Below are 15,000 nucleotides of genomic sequence, written 5' to 3' on the forward strand. Positions count from 1 at the left end.
ACTGAATAAATTATAATGAATGGCCATACGACCTTGCAGGTCCATTCATCCGTAACTACTCTCAGTACTCTACTAAAACCCAGGAGTATCGATTTCTTTGATCTGAATGGTGGGGTTGTGTGGTCTGCAGGTGATGACCCACCTCCGTGTTATCGAGGAGAGGATGAACCAGAGCCTGTCTCTGCTCTACAAGGTGCCCTACGTGGCTGAGGAGATCCAGGATGAGATCGGTAAGACATGACCAGACCTTCCCACTGTGCTGTGTGTGTGTGTGTGTGTGTGTGTGTGTGTGTGTGTGTGTGTGTGTGTGTGTGTGTGTGTGTGTGTGTGTGTGTGTGTGTGTGTGTGTGTGTGTGTGTGTACTCGCCTAACTATCCAACAGTGGACTTCGGCGTCGTAACACCTTCATCAACAGGGGACCTCCGAGCCAAGAGGGGACATTTTTCAGGCCCCTTTTGGTCATGCCTTAAATCAACCTAAAAACATGCCTAAAATATTTTGACGCATTTTCACAACTTTTGCCAAGAGGGGACCTGAAAGTGTGTGAGTGTTTAGTCCATACTCTATAGCGCCTCTGCTGGCCAGAGCTTGATTTTCAACGACCAATCCACACACGTCGCTTCAAACACTCCTCTATTGTGTGAACGACCTGCAGTCGTTCACACGTCTGTCAGAGTGTAGAGGGCTGTTAAACAGACTACTAAGTAAAGTCTCTTGAAACATGCAAACAAAAAAGGCTCAGCTTTAAAAGTTCCACACTTTTTTTGAATGTAGTGACAGGGGTCCACTAATAATAATAATAATAATATATTTAATTTGGATGACACTGTTGGCTATTACAAAATGACACAAGTCCCTTCTTAGATAGCATGGAGTGACATTCACACTCCTTCTTTTATGAAAAGAGGTAATAACTATATATACTGTAAGGGAAAGATAGCAATCTCAACTAATGTAATAATAATTTGTCAAACTTGAATTGTTAGTGTGTTTTTAGGAATAGAATTGTCTAACAAAAAACCTATCTATTCATTTGTATCAATAAAAATGATAAACAAATACAATATAAGGGTCTAGACCTTTGAAATGGTTCAATCCCCAAATTAGCCTTAATTTACCATTTTACAATGTACTCCAGTCCCCAATCTAAAGAAATGCATTTGAATTGTTGATTTGCATCACAGAAAATGGTCCACACTTGTACTGTATGGAATGACAGGGGTCCACTGTTGGCTGATACATAATGACAGAAGTTCTCTCTTAGATAGCATAGAGTGACGTTCACACTCCATCATGGATGAGTAAAAAAATAAATAAGCAAAATGGATAGTTCTTAAGAGGTAATAACAATCTAAATAAAATATGATATATATATGTTTATCAGTGGAGGCTTCTCCATTGAGGAGAGGGAGGAAGATCCTCCCTAACATTGTTGAGAATAAAAAATTTAGATTGCCCCAACTATTGTAATGAATTAATGCCCTTAAATATGACTACTTTATTGCCTTTGAATATATAATGTTCGTTTCCCTGGGTAAAGGGACATTAGCACCCCCTATCGCCTATTGACAATTACTTCAGGGAGGAACGTCCTCCCTCCGCCGCCGTCCACTCCCATTCATTTTCCCGAAAGTACTGGCGGCCGGTGGATAACATGGGTTTCAATGGGAGAGAGGAGGAAAATCCTCCTCTGAGTGGGTGGGACCTTAAGGGGTCTGATTCGTGCAAAAATCTATCCGTCTGCGCTATGAACCAATCAGCAGGATCCCTGGATGTTGAGCAGCGTTGCCAGATTGGTCAGATTTCCCACCCAATTGGGCTACTTTTAACCATGTTAGGCTGGAAAAATTATCATTGGGCGGGAAATCTGCCCAATCTGGCAACGCTGTCGATAACAAACCCGGTCTGCATTGCCGCGGTGCTCAGTCTGAGAGACGCAGAGTAAGTGAAATCTGCGATAGCGAGATCCTAAATGCGCAATGGAACCATTGGAAACGGAGGACATTGTTAACGTCTTATTACAAAAACCATTCCATTCATTCAGAAAGAGGTAGACCACTTCCCAAAATCAAGGTCATCAGAAGTAATGGCAACGTCAGTGTTGTGAGTGCTACATGGTTTGCTAGGTACGCATGACTTACTGGTAGCATTACAAGCAATTGTAACTGAAAATAAACATAGCTAAATAACTTCAGTCAGTGAGGGCAATAATAGGCCCAATAATAGGCCCAGATTTTTTTATTTGCTTTTACAAATCAATAGTAGGCCTGATTTGACTAATATGCTTTGCATCCTTTCCTTCTCAAATTACAGTGATGCCACTGGTGGCTTTGTATACATTTTGTTCACATAACTCCCTCCCTGGTATTTTGTAGTTCACCAAAACACCCTGAAACAACTTGAGTCTCACATTCTTATGCCACCATACACCAACAGTGCAAGCAGGCCAATGGCAACCAAGCGCGCAGTCCTTCCTCCCTCACTTTAAAAACCACCAGCCGCCACTGATGTATATACATAGTGTTATTTTGCAATTAAAGTTGCCCCAACAATGTTGTCATGAACACAAATATCTAAACTTAATAAGGTTTTTATTTTTTTTTACAACTACAAACTTGTGTGCTTAGTCTACGGTTAAAGGAATGCATTTTATCTGTTGATTTGCATAACATAACTTTTTCTAATGACCGGGGTCCACTGTTGGCTATGACAAAATGACACAAGTCCCTTCTTAGATAGCATGGAGCGACATTCACACTCCTGCTTTTATGAAAAGAGGAAATAACTATATATATATATATATATATATATATATATATATATATATATATATATATATATATATATATAATGTAAGGGAAAGATAGTAATCTCAACTAATGTAATAATAATTTGTCAAACTTGATTTGTTAGTGTGTTTTTAGGAACAGAATAGTCTAACAAAAACCTATCTATTCATTTGTATCAATAAAAATGATAAACAAATACAATATAAGGGTCTAGACCTTTGAAATTGTTCGATCCCCAGCTCAACATGTATTAGTTGAGCTGAGTCCAAAGACACCAAGCATGACACTCTAGAAAATGGTAACATGTATGTATTTTACATGGTACACCTATGGTCTAGGACATGATCTCGGTGTAGCAAGAGGGCGAGCTTGATCTCATTGGACTCAGCTTAACTTGTAGATGCTAAATAACATGTAATTTGTCAGAAATCTCCATCGGGAAGCAAATCTATAGCTGGTCATTATTGATAAAGGCCTCCAAAATCGACAGCTAATTACTACCCCGAAACATATTCAAATATGATCATGTGTGGCACTGTTGCAATCGCCTCAAAACGTAGATGTCAAAGCACACCTTGTTTGCCCCGTTACGCCACCGGGAAGATATTTTCATACTTCTAATGGATTGCTTCATATTTTAAGGTTCTCGGAGTGAGACTTTAAGCGGCTGCAGCAGAAGTGTTGAGACGAAAGATGATATCAAGACATTTATAGAATATTTCCATTCACATGATTCTTCGCACTACCTGCAGGTTGGAGAGACTGATATAACCCCCAAAATGAGTAATAATGTAAAAGCAGCCAAGTCCCACAAATTGCTTGAACTATTTATTTCATTCCATTGTTTCGTTGATATGGATTATTGAAAAGTTTCAAGCATATGGATTTAATGCAATATCCAAAAACAGTTCAAAAATGGTACCATGATATGCGGTCACAGGTACATAGTTATCACCTGACAAACATGTCACGGGTTGAAATCAAAGGCAGTACAAATAGATAAAAATGTAGCTGAAGTTTCAAATGTCTTGTTTATTGTATTAACCAGTTCATTTCTCTTTTGTGAAAGTCACCAAAAGTCCAAAAAAGTTAAACGCAAGGTCACAGGCTAACAGTGGAGCTGTGTTGGGAACCAGCAGCCAAGAGCTTCCATGGAAACTTTCTACCCATGTTAAATAGATTTAGTTGGCAGTTCCTTTTCTGCCCATTCTTTTTTAAACTTGTGGAAGCACTTTGCAGTACTGGGAGACACCATTTCTAACGGCAATGGAGCTAGATTCTAAAATTATCAAAAGATGCCAAAAGCAAATACCTTTAACCCATAGTTGTGTTTTATCAAATTAAAAAAATTTAGTTTCATTGACCACAAATTGAGCAGAAATATTTTGCATACAAATCTTTAAATAGTTTAACCACATTAAGAAAAATACATTTGTTAATTTTTTTTATTAGTGAAATCACAAGTTTTGCACATTATCCAAACAGAATACCTGAAATGTTGATATTTTCAGCCCATTTGGGTTAAAACAAGAGAAAAGGACAACCTAACAAGAGTGAAAAGTTTGGGTTAGGTGACCTATAGTTCAAAGATGTCCCTGGTCAGGTAGACTAATTAAAACTGTATTCCCAATTGCTCCAGGACATTCGTGTAATTTACTTGCGAGCTCTCCCTCAAGCCTAGAGAGACATCAGTGTTGAACCACCAACTGAAAGGGGGTATTTGCCATTAGTATGAGTGACAACATTTCATGGCTATTAATTTAGTTCATTATATTTAGCCGATTTGAATAGACTTTTCTAGCAGGTGAGGCTGTCAAAGAACTAAATATGGAGCAACTACAAAAAGTAAATTTGCAGCATGACCAAATTATACAAAAAGTATAGGAACTGTTCTAGCAGATATGTTTTAGAAGTCTCTTTTGATAGGCAGGGAATAATTGTCTTTGTCACCCTGTAGTCATGCCATCAAATCTGTTGGGCAAAGTACCGCTACTGATTAATCCAGTAGACTCACCAGTCAAGTCCCCCTAGTTAGAAAATGGAAGAAACCCAGTTAGTCATGTTAATTATTCTGTTGTTACAAATGAAGACCAATACTTTCCACATATTGCGATCCAAGTTACTGGCTGCAGTCTTGGATTTTATAGTTCTATATGAATAGATTAAATTTACTAAACTATTAATCATGCTTCAGAAGAATTAACCTTTCTTGGATGGCAGATCTACCACAAGCCTCCATTGCCACAACCTCCAGATGGCTTACGACCTACGGCAACTCCTCGACTACTGCAAGCCAACAAATTGGCTCTTGCACACCAGACACGTATTTTGCTTTATTTTAGGTTTTCAAGCATCTTAAAATACCCAAATCATCGCTCCAATACACAAGTCAGCTAATGGCCTACAAGGAAATGCTGAAGCTAGTGTTAGTGATGGCGATAGAAATGGACAAGCTTGCGTGTACAAATATGCAACTAGAATTGCAAGGTTCACAGCCCAGTTGCATAAGTGGTCGCAACCGTTGGATTGTAAGCAAGGGTAAAAAAAATAAATAAAAATTCCCACAAACTAGTCAACATGGTCAATTGAAAGCCTGTACAAAACGACCCTGGAATAGTCAAATGCAGCTTTACAGCGGATGAATTAAGCCAAATTGCATAAACATCCAATGGTAAACAGTGCAAATGCAATCAAGGTTGCACTCACACTAGGCCATCTGGCCGTGGCCGTCGCAACTGTGGCCTGGCCACGGTAGGCTCTTGTACATACGCCATCACGTCGCTAGCATCCAAACAATTCTACCAAACCTTAACCAACTAGTGAAAAATGGAACAAAACTTTAGCACACACCCAGTGACTAATCACCTTGTCCAGGGGTGCTCCAACGTGGTTTACAAGAGGGCCTTGTGGACTTAAAGTAAGCCACACATTTGACAGACAGCACCGAATGACGTTAAACTAAGCTAATCTACAGGTTACCAGTGCTAGTGCAATTACATGAGCATTTTGCACAATATTTGTACTCCAATGCTACGTAAAGCAGGCTTCTTCAGAAACCCGTAGCCTGCTATATTGAAGGGCAACTGTAACTGTACCTGACCAAGATCGAAAGATGGCTCTGGAAGCCACTACGGTCCACGCAGCAGATTACTGCGTGGACCGTGGTGGCTTACAGATCAACCCTTCAGTGGACCATTCAAACACATGTATTCCGAGGATGTTTTGAAGACACTGGAGTCCCATGGCACTAGATTCCTTTGAAGACTAAGTTGGTATGGGGGGGCCCAAAGGGGGCCCCCCCATAGATCTTGTCAGTCATCTAACACCTGTTAAGAAAAACACACACACATCACAAGATACAAATCAGCAAAGCTAGGTTAACAAACGGCGGTGACATGCATGTCAAGGTGCAAAGAGCAGGGATACTGATGGCTTGTGTCTGAGGAGACAGCCCAAAAACGTCAACATTTAATAAAGGAAAATAACTTTTACTCACTGCGGTGGTCTGTTTCGAAGTGCCATGTTGGTAGCAATATTTGTCTGGGCTGTTCAGTCAAATGCCCACAAAAACAAACACGCAACAACGCATACTTTCAGTTTGTATAAAGTGACAATAGTGACCTGCAATCTAGATCGAAAACTTTCAACCCTCACTAAACTCAACCTCGATTGACACAGGCCGATGCGAAAAGTAAACCAAACCCATTGTGTTCACCTTTAATAAAGGGGTGCGTGACAGGTGATCTCAATTAAGAGCTAATCAGAAAGAACACACTGATCGGCCATGAGTGAGACTATCAAAACGAGGACGAGGATTTAACGGAATTGTTACCATTCAAATTCAAATTTCTTTATTATTGGATAGGGTATGATATCAATGATTTGGGCTTTGAGTAGGCCTATATTTCTTAAATATATTTCTTAAATTTTTTGACCCCTTTGCCTTTTGAATATGAAATCTATAATCTCAGCCTCTCTATAATTTGCATATTTCATTGTTCAAATAAAATCCCATCCTTATTTTGCCATTCATATTGAATCTTTACTGTCTTTCAATGTACAACACAATCATCTAATAATTATTCATAACGCTCTTCCATCTCCTTGGCTGCATTAAGACGAGGCTCGGGTCAGAGCAAAGATCGGGATCCACACATGATAAGGGATAAAGTTATTTATTAGAATAAAGTAAGTATCATGAAATCTGTAAAGGGTTTAGTGTAGCGTATGGAAGTTTGAAAATGTGCGATTATATGGTTTGGACAGAAAACCAGTACCAAAATCACAAGGACCGACCGAGCCAGAACGGAGGAAACTTAACCCAGACAGACAAAACAAATACTGGGAACAACAAACCATCTTTACCATGTTGGAAATACCCAAACAAAATGCAACAAACCAAACCTGAGCAGCAAACCAACATATATGACCAACCAACTGAACTACTGACCAAACACACAATTCTTAGGCTAATTCGATTAGCCTATGTATATGGGCAGTGGAAAGGGTGCTGTGGGGATGTTGAATAGTGTTAACATAAAACAAAACATGGAACCAATCCAAAGGTCCAAACCCTTGAGGAACCACCCTAAACAGAACCCAAGCGGGGACCATCTTTCATATTTTAGAGCACAAATTTTGTCTGTTCTTTGAATGTGAATTTATGTAAGTTTTTTTACATAAATTCACATTTATGTATCACATTTACAGTTTTTTCTAGATTATATTTTTCCACAATAACATGACTTCAGTTTTAACTACCATAATTTATCACGGTTCAATCAATCAACAATCGCTGTTCCCTGCACTTGAACCGCCTTAAAGCTATCATCTGTCTTTTTGATGGAGTTACCTACAGCATATGTCAGAACCTGCACAATAGTATACAGACCATCAAAGAAAGTTTGATGTGTAGAATTTTGTTTTTAACTTTGTGCTGTTAAACAGAGAAGATGGTCCCCACTTGGATTGTACAGAATGACAGGAGTCCCCTCTTTGCCTGTTCAAAATGACACTGGTCCTCTGTTAAATGTTATGGAGCGACACTTACACTCCAGCATTTATGTATTCATTAGGGTAGAAAAAAAATGTTAACTGCTTTCTCTATAGTACAAAATAAATAATTTGCCATAGAGCGTTTACACAGTTCTTCCATAGTTCATAAGAGACATTTTGTCATGAGGAAAAAAGACTTATAGATAACAGGGCTAACTAGGGCTGTCAATCAATAAAAATATTTAATCGTGATTAATCGCATTATTGTCCATATTTAACTTGCAAATTGCAAATTAAACGCACATTTTTTAATCCTTCTAAATATATCTTAAAAGATGATTATAGATTATTGATGAGGATTACATTTGTTCTTTTCCACACTTCATGAATAGATCCATGCAGGAGTGTGAGGGTCGCCCCATACCATTTAACAGGGGACTTCTGTCATGTTGTACAATCCAAGTGGGGACCATCTTTTATATTTTCCCATGTAAACACATTGACAGAAGCAACAGTTGCAGTTGGCAAACACTCATTGAGTGAAACAATAGGCACAGACAGCTCCCTTGCTGCAGTGAATGGGTCCCCTCTTTGATATGTAAATATCGATGATGCATTGATATGTAAGTATTCAAGTCCCCTCTTGGCAACTTCTTTAAAAGAAATCAAAAAAGCACATTTGAAGTTATATTATGACAAAATAACTTAAAACTAAACTCTGTATTATGTTTTTGTATTATTTAAATGACCAGAAATAGAGGTCCACACTTGGTCGATGAAAACCGATAGTCCCCTGTTGGTAGGGTAAACGTGTATGTGTGTGTGTGTGTGTGTGTGTGTGTGTGTGTGTGTGTGTGTGTGTGTGTCTGCTGGGTGTATATATCTCGACATTGAACTCCTAAGAGAGAATATATGTGTCTGAAAACACTCTCAAGCTGTCTTAAAACCCCTTTGTGTAGCGCATTCCACATTCATCACACCATGCGTGTAAGGACAAGAGTCTGCCTCTCTGTCTGTCCGTGTGTGTGTGTGTGCGTGCGTTTATGCCTTTGCGCGCGTCTACGTAAGAGAGATACACACACACAGCGTCTTGCTAGCGGCGCGTCGGCATTAGCATTGTTTCACGGGCCCTATTTGAAGGGATTGGGTTCCCGGGGTCTGCGGTCCACAGAGAGTGTGACGTTGCAGTGTGACGTGTGTGCAGTGTGCAGAGCAGACTAGAGCGGCCGTGCGCTGGCAGGGAACTGGGTCACGGCGTGCCGGGGACGGGCTGGAAGATGTGGAGACTTCCAAGGCTGAGGAGACATATCTGAGTTACAGCGATTCTCTAAGTGGTCTTTAAAGAGACGAGGTTGCCGTCACGTGATCCCAGTCACGGGCTCACTGCGCTTATTGTCGCACTGGTGGCTGTGGTTTCTATTAAGATGAAAGCGGATGACACTTTGTTCGTCCTTGAAGGGAAATTCAGGTGTTCACTGTGAAAAGAGGGGTGCAAATCAAACAAGAGAAGATGAGAATGGAAATAAGAATTCAAATTGGACTATCAACCATAAATTAATGTTCAAGTGCCAAATTTAATAGAGGATATTCTATTGTGATTAATTTGTATAAATGTGATTGGAATATGATAACACAAATGTAGCGTATTCAAACATGTAAAAACATGAAATGGTAGTGCTGGCAGGATTATGATCTCATCTCCATCGATTGACCTTCAGTGATCTTAGAGTGACTGTCAAGCTAACGTTTGCATGTCTGAGTGATCATGACTAGTTGTTAATAAAATATATTTTTTATAATGGATGGCAAGGGTCATTCATTGCGTCCCGTTAAAAGCCTGCAGTACAGATATCGTAATCAGAGCAAGTAACAAGTTCAGGAGACCCCTTATGCTTACTGTATCCCCTCTGCCTCCTTCTTGTCCCCTTCCCTTGATACTCCTCCACATATTCCTCCACCTCCACATACTTCTCCTCCCCCTACACCTCCTACCACTCCTCCTTCTCCTCCTCCAACTCCTCCTCCTCTATCTTCTCCCCCCCCTCCTCCTCCCCCTACTCCTACTCCTCCTCCTTCTTCTCTTCCTCCTCCTCCTCCTCCTCCCCCTACTCCTCGTCCTTTTCCTCCTCCTCCTTCTCCTCCTACTCCTCCTCCCCCTACTCCTCCTTCTTCTTCCCCCCCTCCTCCTCCCCCTACTCCTACTCCTCCTCCTTCTTCTCTTCCTCCTCCTCCTTCTCCTCCTACTCCTCCTCCTCCCCTACTCCTCCTTCTTCTTCCCCACCTCCTCCTCCCCCTACTCCTTCTCCGCCTCCTTCTTCTCTTCATCCTCCTCCTCCTCCCCCTACTCCTCGTCCTTTTCCTCCTCCTCCTTCTCCTCCCACTCCTCCTCCTCCCCCTACTCCTCCTCCTTTTCCTCCTCCTCCTTCTCCTCCCACTCCTCCTCCTCCCCCTACTCCTCCTTCTTCTTTTCCTCTTCCTCCTTATCTCCTCCTCCTCCTTCTTCTCCTCCTCCCACTACTCCTCCCCCTTCTTCCCCTCCTCCTCCTCCTCCTCCAGACGGGCTCCTGCAGGAGCAGAAGGCGGACATGGACCAGTTCCTGTCCTCCATCTCGGACGTGCAGCCCGACCTGACGGTGAGCTCAGAGGAGAGTGTGGAGGAGCCAGAGATCAAGCCCTACCGCCCCTTCCAGGTCAAGTCCCTGGACTCACGGCCCCAGCCAGAGGGTGAGTGGATCCACCCCCCACCAACGTCCCTCTTTTCCGTCACCGGGAGACATGTTGGTCCCACTCTGCAGTCACATGATCAACAGCTGACCATGTGATCATTTAAGCGTTATTATCACCCTTAAATAGACAATTTGGCGGAGATGACAAACAATAGGATTCTGTTCCTTGTTTGTGTGGTGCTACATATATGAGTTGGATTTCGCACTCTGTATGCCTTGGGCTCAGAGAGGCTAGAGGTGTAGAATTTACTTTAAAAATAAAGTGAAAGAAGGCAGTGTTATACGCAGTTGGATATAATTAAAGTGGATGGAGATAGAGATATACACAGTAAGTTAATGATGAAAATGAAAGAGGGTAGAGAGGTACACACTAGGATATATATTGAAAGTGAAAGAGGGTAGACAGACACACTTAGCTATAATGAAAGTGAAAGAGGCTAGAGAGATACACACTAAGCTATAATGAAAGTGAAAGAGTGTAGAGAGATACACACTAAGCTATAATGAGAGAGGGTAGAGAGATACACTATAAGCTATAATGACAGTAAGAGCAGCTAGACATAAACAGAGTTGGTTAGCGTCAAAAGGAAGAAGGGAGGAAAGAGGTTCACCGAGCGTGGGAGGCTCTTCAAAGAGCACTAGATCTGGATTTACCGGGGCCCTGACGGCCCTCGAGGGGGCCTTGCCTTCAACATAACACCAGTCAACGTTCAAAAACAAAAACACTCCCCTAGCCCTGGCTCCAGAACAAACCGAAATGGAGAGCAGAACTGAAGCCTTTTGAAAATATATCCTACAGTGAACCCGTACCCTCTCACTGCTATGTCGAGGGCCAAAACACAGGGAAAACAAACTATTTAGCCAGAAACAAGAGGGCCATGTTTTCTTCAGAAATACACGGTGAAATACGAGGTGAGAATAAATACACTCCCAAATCACACCGAAAAACCTTGGAACAGCGACTGTCTTTCATTTCCCTTTTACCCTTTTCCCTTCTTAATCTCTCGGAGAAGATTTCTTTCTGGAAGTTTCCCAGCTGGGCTCTATGCTCGATCGATTAACACAGCTTGATAATTCTGCTTCTCCTCTTTTTTTTCCTTCTTTCCTGCTTCCCTCTTTCCGTTGTGTTTATTTTTTTTGTCCTTTTAATTTTCTTCTGTTGCGCATTTCCAATGACAAGGAGATCTATCAGACTCTCCACAGGCCTTCAATAAAGGTTGGTACCTCTCTCTGTCCCTCTCTCTCTCTCTTTCTCTATTTCTCTCTCTCTCTCTCTCTCTCTGTCCCTCTCTCTCTCTCTTTCTCTCTCTCTCTCTCTCTCTCTCTCTCTCTCTCTCTCTCTCTCTCTCTCTCTCTCTCTCTCTCTCTCTCTCTCTCTCTCTCTCTCTCTCTCTATACCATCTCACCGGTCTCTTATTCTATCGCTCTCTTTCTATCCATCTCACTTTCTATATCTCTTGCACTATTTCTATCTCTTCCTTTACCTCTCTCTTTCTCTCTCTTCCTTCTTCCTTCCGGCCTGTGTCTCATAGTGTTGACCTTGTTTTGGTTCTATCTCTCTTCCTCTATCTTTTTTGCTCTTTCAATCTCTTCCCCTCTACTTTTCTCTTTCTTCCTCACTCTCTCTCCATCTCTCTCTCTCTGGCTCTCTCTTTCTCTCTCTCTCTCTCTCTCTCTCTCTCTCTCTCTCTCTCTCTCTCTCTCTCTCTCTCTCTCTCTCTCTCTCTCTCTCTCTCTCTCTCTCTCTCTCTCCCTCTCTCTCTCTCTCTCTCTCTCTCTCTCTATCCCTAACTCCTTCACTCAGTTCTGCCTTCCTCTCGATGCCTCGCCATCCCTTACCCCGTCTCCTCTCGCTCGCGTTGCACATTTTCTCCCTCTCTTTCCTCTGCCGTTTTGATCCTCCCCCGCCTCCCTCCATCGCTCCTCTCCCCCTCTCCCAGTCATGTTTTGCAGTCATCTCCGGCCTCTCCCGGCACTACTGAGCATCCCGGCTTGGCGTGTGTAAATAACGCCGCTCACTTTGTGTTTTATTTTGAGTTAAAATACTCTGAGGAGTTCTGTTGGTTTATTCTGTTGACCTACCTTATTTCTCCTCGCTGTCTGACTCAAAAGTGTGTGTGTGTGTGTGTGTGTGTAATGTGTTTTTCCCTTAGTATTTCAAATGTGTTTGTATCTGTATGTGCAGATAAAAGTGTGTATGTGTGTGTATATAATGTTTGCCTGTAGATTTAATGTGTGTGTGTTTGTGTGTATCTTTGTGCGTGTGTTTCTTTGTGTGTGTGTGCGTGTAGCCCCTGTGTATGCATCTGTGTAAGACTGTGTGTGGACCAAGTGTGCGTGTGTGTGTGATAGATTGTGATGGATGTGTATGTCCTTGTTGTTCCGTTGGCTCATGGCTCATGGCTGACTGGGAGGACTCTGAAGTCACCCTGACCCTGGCAGACTGATAGGATTCATTGTCAGGGTGTCATGTGGAGGTGGTGGGGAGGCTCCAGCCCTGATGGCTGGGCTGCTCCTCATTGTCCTCGGCTAAATAATGGTGGTGTTTATAGGCTGAGCCCGGCACCCGAGGCCGGCCCGGTGCCGGACAATGAGCCAAATCCAGCAGCGACACGACTGTATATCAGCCAGTACCATGCCATATCTCTCTCTCTCTCTCTCTCTCTCTCTCTCTCTCTCTCTCTCTCTCTCTCTCTCTCTCTCTCTCTCTCTCTCTCTCTCTCTCTCTCTCTCTCTCTCTCTCTCTCTCTCTCCCACTTTGCCTTGGTGTCCCTCTCTCACTCCCGCTCTTCCTCAATCACTCAGACGTGTACTACCGTCTCTTTCTCTGTCATTGTCACACACTCTCTCTCTCTCTCTCTCTCTCTCTCTCTCTCTCTCTCTCTCTCTCTCTCTCTCTCTCTCTCTCTCTCGCTAGCTGTCTAACTCTCGCTCCCCCTGTCTGTCTTTCTTTTGTCTGTTTCCCCCTGTCTGTCTTTCTCTGGTTCTCCGCCTGTCTGACTCACTTTCACCCTCTCTTTGTAATGTTTGGTTTGTCTTTAACTCTCACACCCTTTTTGTCTCTCTTTCTTTGTTCCTCTTTCATTCTCACACTCACATTTTCTCCCTCTATCTTTGTGTCTCCCTCTCTGTCCCTCGCCCTCACTTCTGTTGATTTATTCATGGCATATCTGCTGTGTGTATATTAATAGATACGCCTTCTAATTTAAATCCATCCGTTTTCCCAGAATGCATTTCTGACACTATGGCCTAGTTCTGGCGCGGTATTCTGATTATTATTCCAAAGGCAAGCGGGTCGCGTTGTGGAAGAATTATTTATAGTCTGGTTCCGGCCTTGACATTGAAATTGAACCACAGAGAATTAAATCCATTAAAAGACTGAAGAAGAAATCATGAACCATTCATAGGACGTGTATGTCGTTTTTTTCTATTCTATAAATGATGTAACTCGATGTTCATAAAATCCCGGAATTACATGGGTCTGTAATGTGTGTATTTTCTGTACTCCAACGACATCTGTCGAGAACAAAGATGGCGGGTCATTGTGTCGGTGTGTCATGTAACGTCGTCGAGCCCTGCAGTGTGTCAGGAACACGAGGCCTATTGTTGCTGTGCTTCGTGAATGAGGCTCAGTGGCCAGTTCAAGGCGTAGAAACTGTCCGTCCCTGCGCCTCCTTCTGCGCCTCCTCCTGCCTGCATCTCGTCCTCACCGTGCTCCTCTCTCCTCCTCCTCCTCCTCCTCCTCCTCCTCTTCCCCCTCCTCCTCCTCCTCCACAGGTTCTGGCATGTCTGGCGTGGACGGGCTGATTGGTGCCGAGGAGCGTATCATCAACAGCAACATGGACGACAACGTGGTGAGTGTGCATTTGTCACCATGACGACCCCTCCGACTCTGGTCGCCATGGCACCCGCCCGCCCACCCCTTCCTAACCCCTCATCTGCTCAGGGCTCCCAGTCCCAAACACTCATTAACCTACGCCGAGCTGAGCAGAATTGTAACAGCGTCTGTCTAGATTGAACTGATGTTAATGCGAGGTTTCACAACAAAGGGCCTCCGTCGAGGGTCCAGCACACACTGCTGCTCAAAGATTTCTAAATTATATTAGAAACCTCAACCCCCGAAGTGTTTTGGAGAAATTGCATCACAACCTGTTTCAGGTTGGAGCAAGTAACACAAAAACGGAAAATAAAACCACGAGAAGGCTGATACCCGACCAGTCTGTTAAAAAAAATTATGCTGTATTTTTGACTATTGCAGGTCAGGATTATTTACGTTAGGTGGATTTATTGTTTCAAGGGAACTTATGGATACGTAGGGAGCACACACGGGACACTTTTACAATCCTCAGTGATGTCTTCGGTAGCCTTCTTTTCTTAGTCTCTTTAACGCTGCATCTCTGTCGCCGCCGGCAACGAAACCCTTGCCGCTGGCGCACGCTTGTCTTTGTCAAAGCTAAAAAAAACATGCATGTTCTTATAAAATGATGCAT

The 15,000-nt window shown here is 42.7% G+C and overlaps 1 protein-coding gene across 4 annotated transcripts in view; it reads left to right on the plus strand.

The window, feature by feature from the left end:
- The window catches only part of aplp2 (amyloid beta (A4) precursor-like protein 2), a 74,514-nt gene that overhangs the window by 53,567 nt on the left and 5,947 nt on the right, over positions 1-15,000 (plus strand). For 2 of the 4 annotated variants that reach the window (XM_030380356.1, XM_030380353.1), the window contains exons 12-15: positions 131-230; positions 10,341-10,508; positions 11,691-11,726; positions 14,288-14,364. In XM_030380356.1, the coding sequence (XP_030236216.1) occupies positions 131-230; positions 10,341-10,508; positions 11,691-11,726; positions 14,288-14,364 (381 nt within the window). The remainder of the gene's footprint in view (positions 1-130; positions 231-10,340; positions 10,509-11,690; positions 11,727-14,287; positions 14,365-15,000) is intronic. The other 2 variants (XM_030380355.1, XM_030380357.1) reach the window with 1 other exon arrangement.

Source organism: Gadus morhua, chromosome 16 (assembly GCF_902167405.1).
Source record: "Gadus morhua chromosome 16, gadMor3.0, whole genome shotgun sequence".
Lineage (NCBI taxonomy): Eukaryota > Metazoa > Chordata > Actinopteri > Gadiformes > Gadidae > Gadus > Gadus morhua.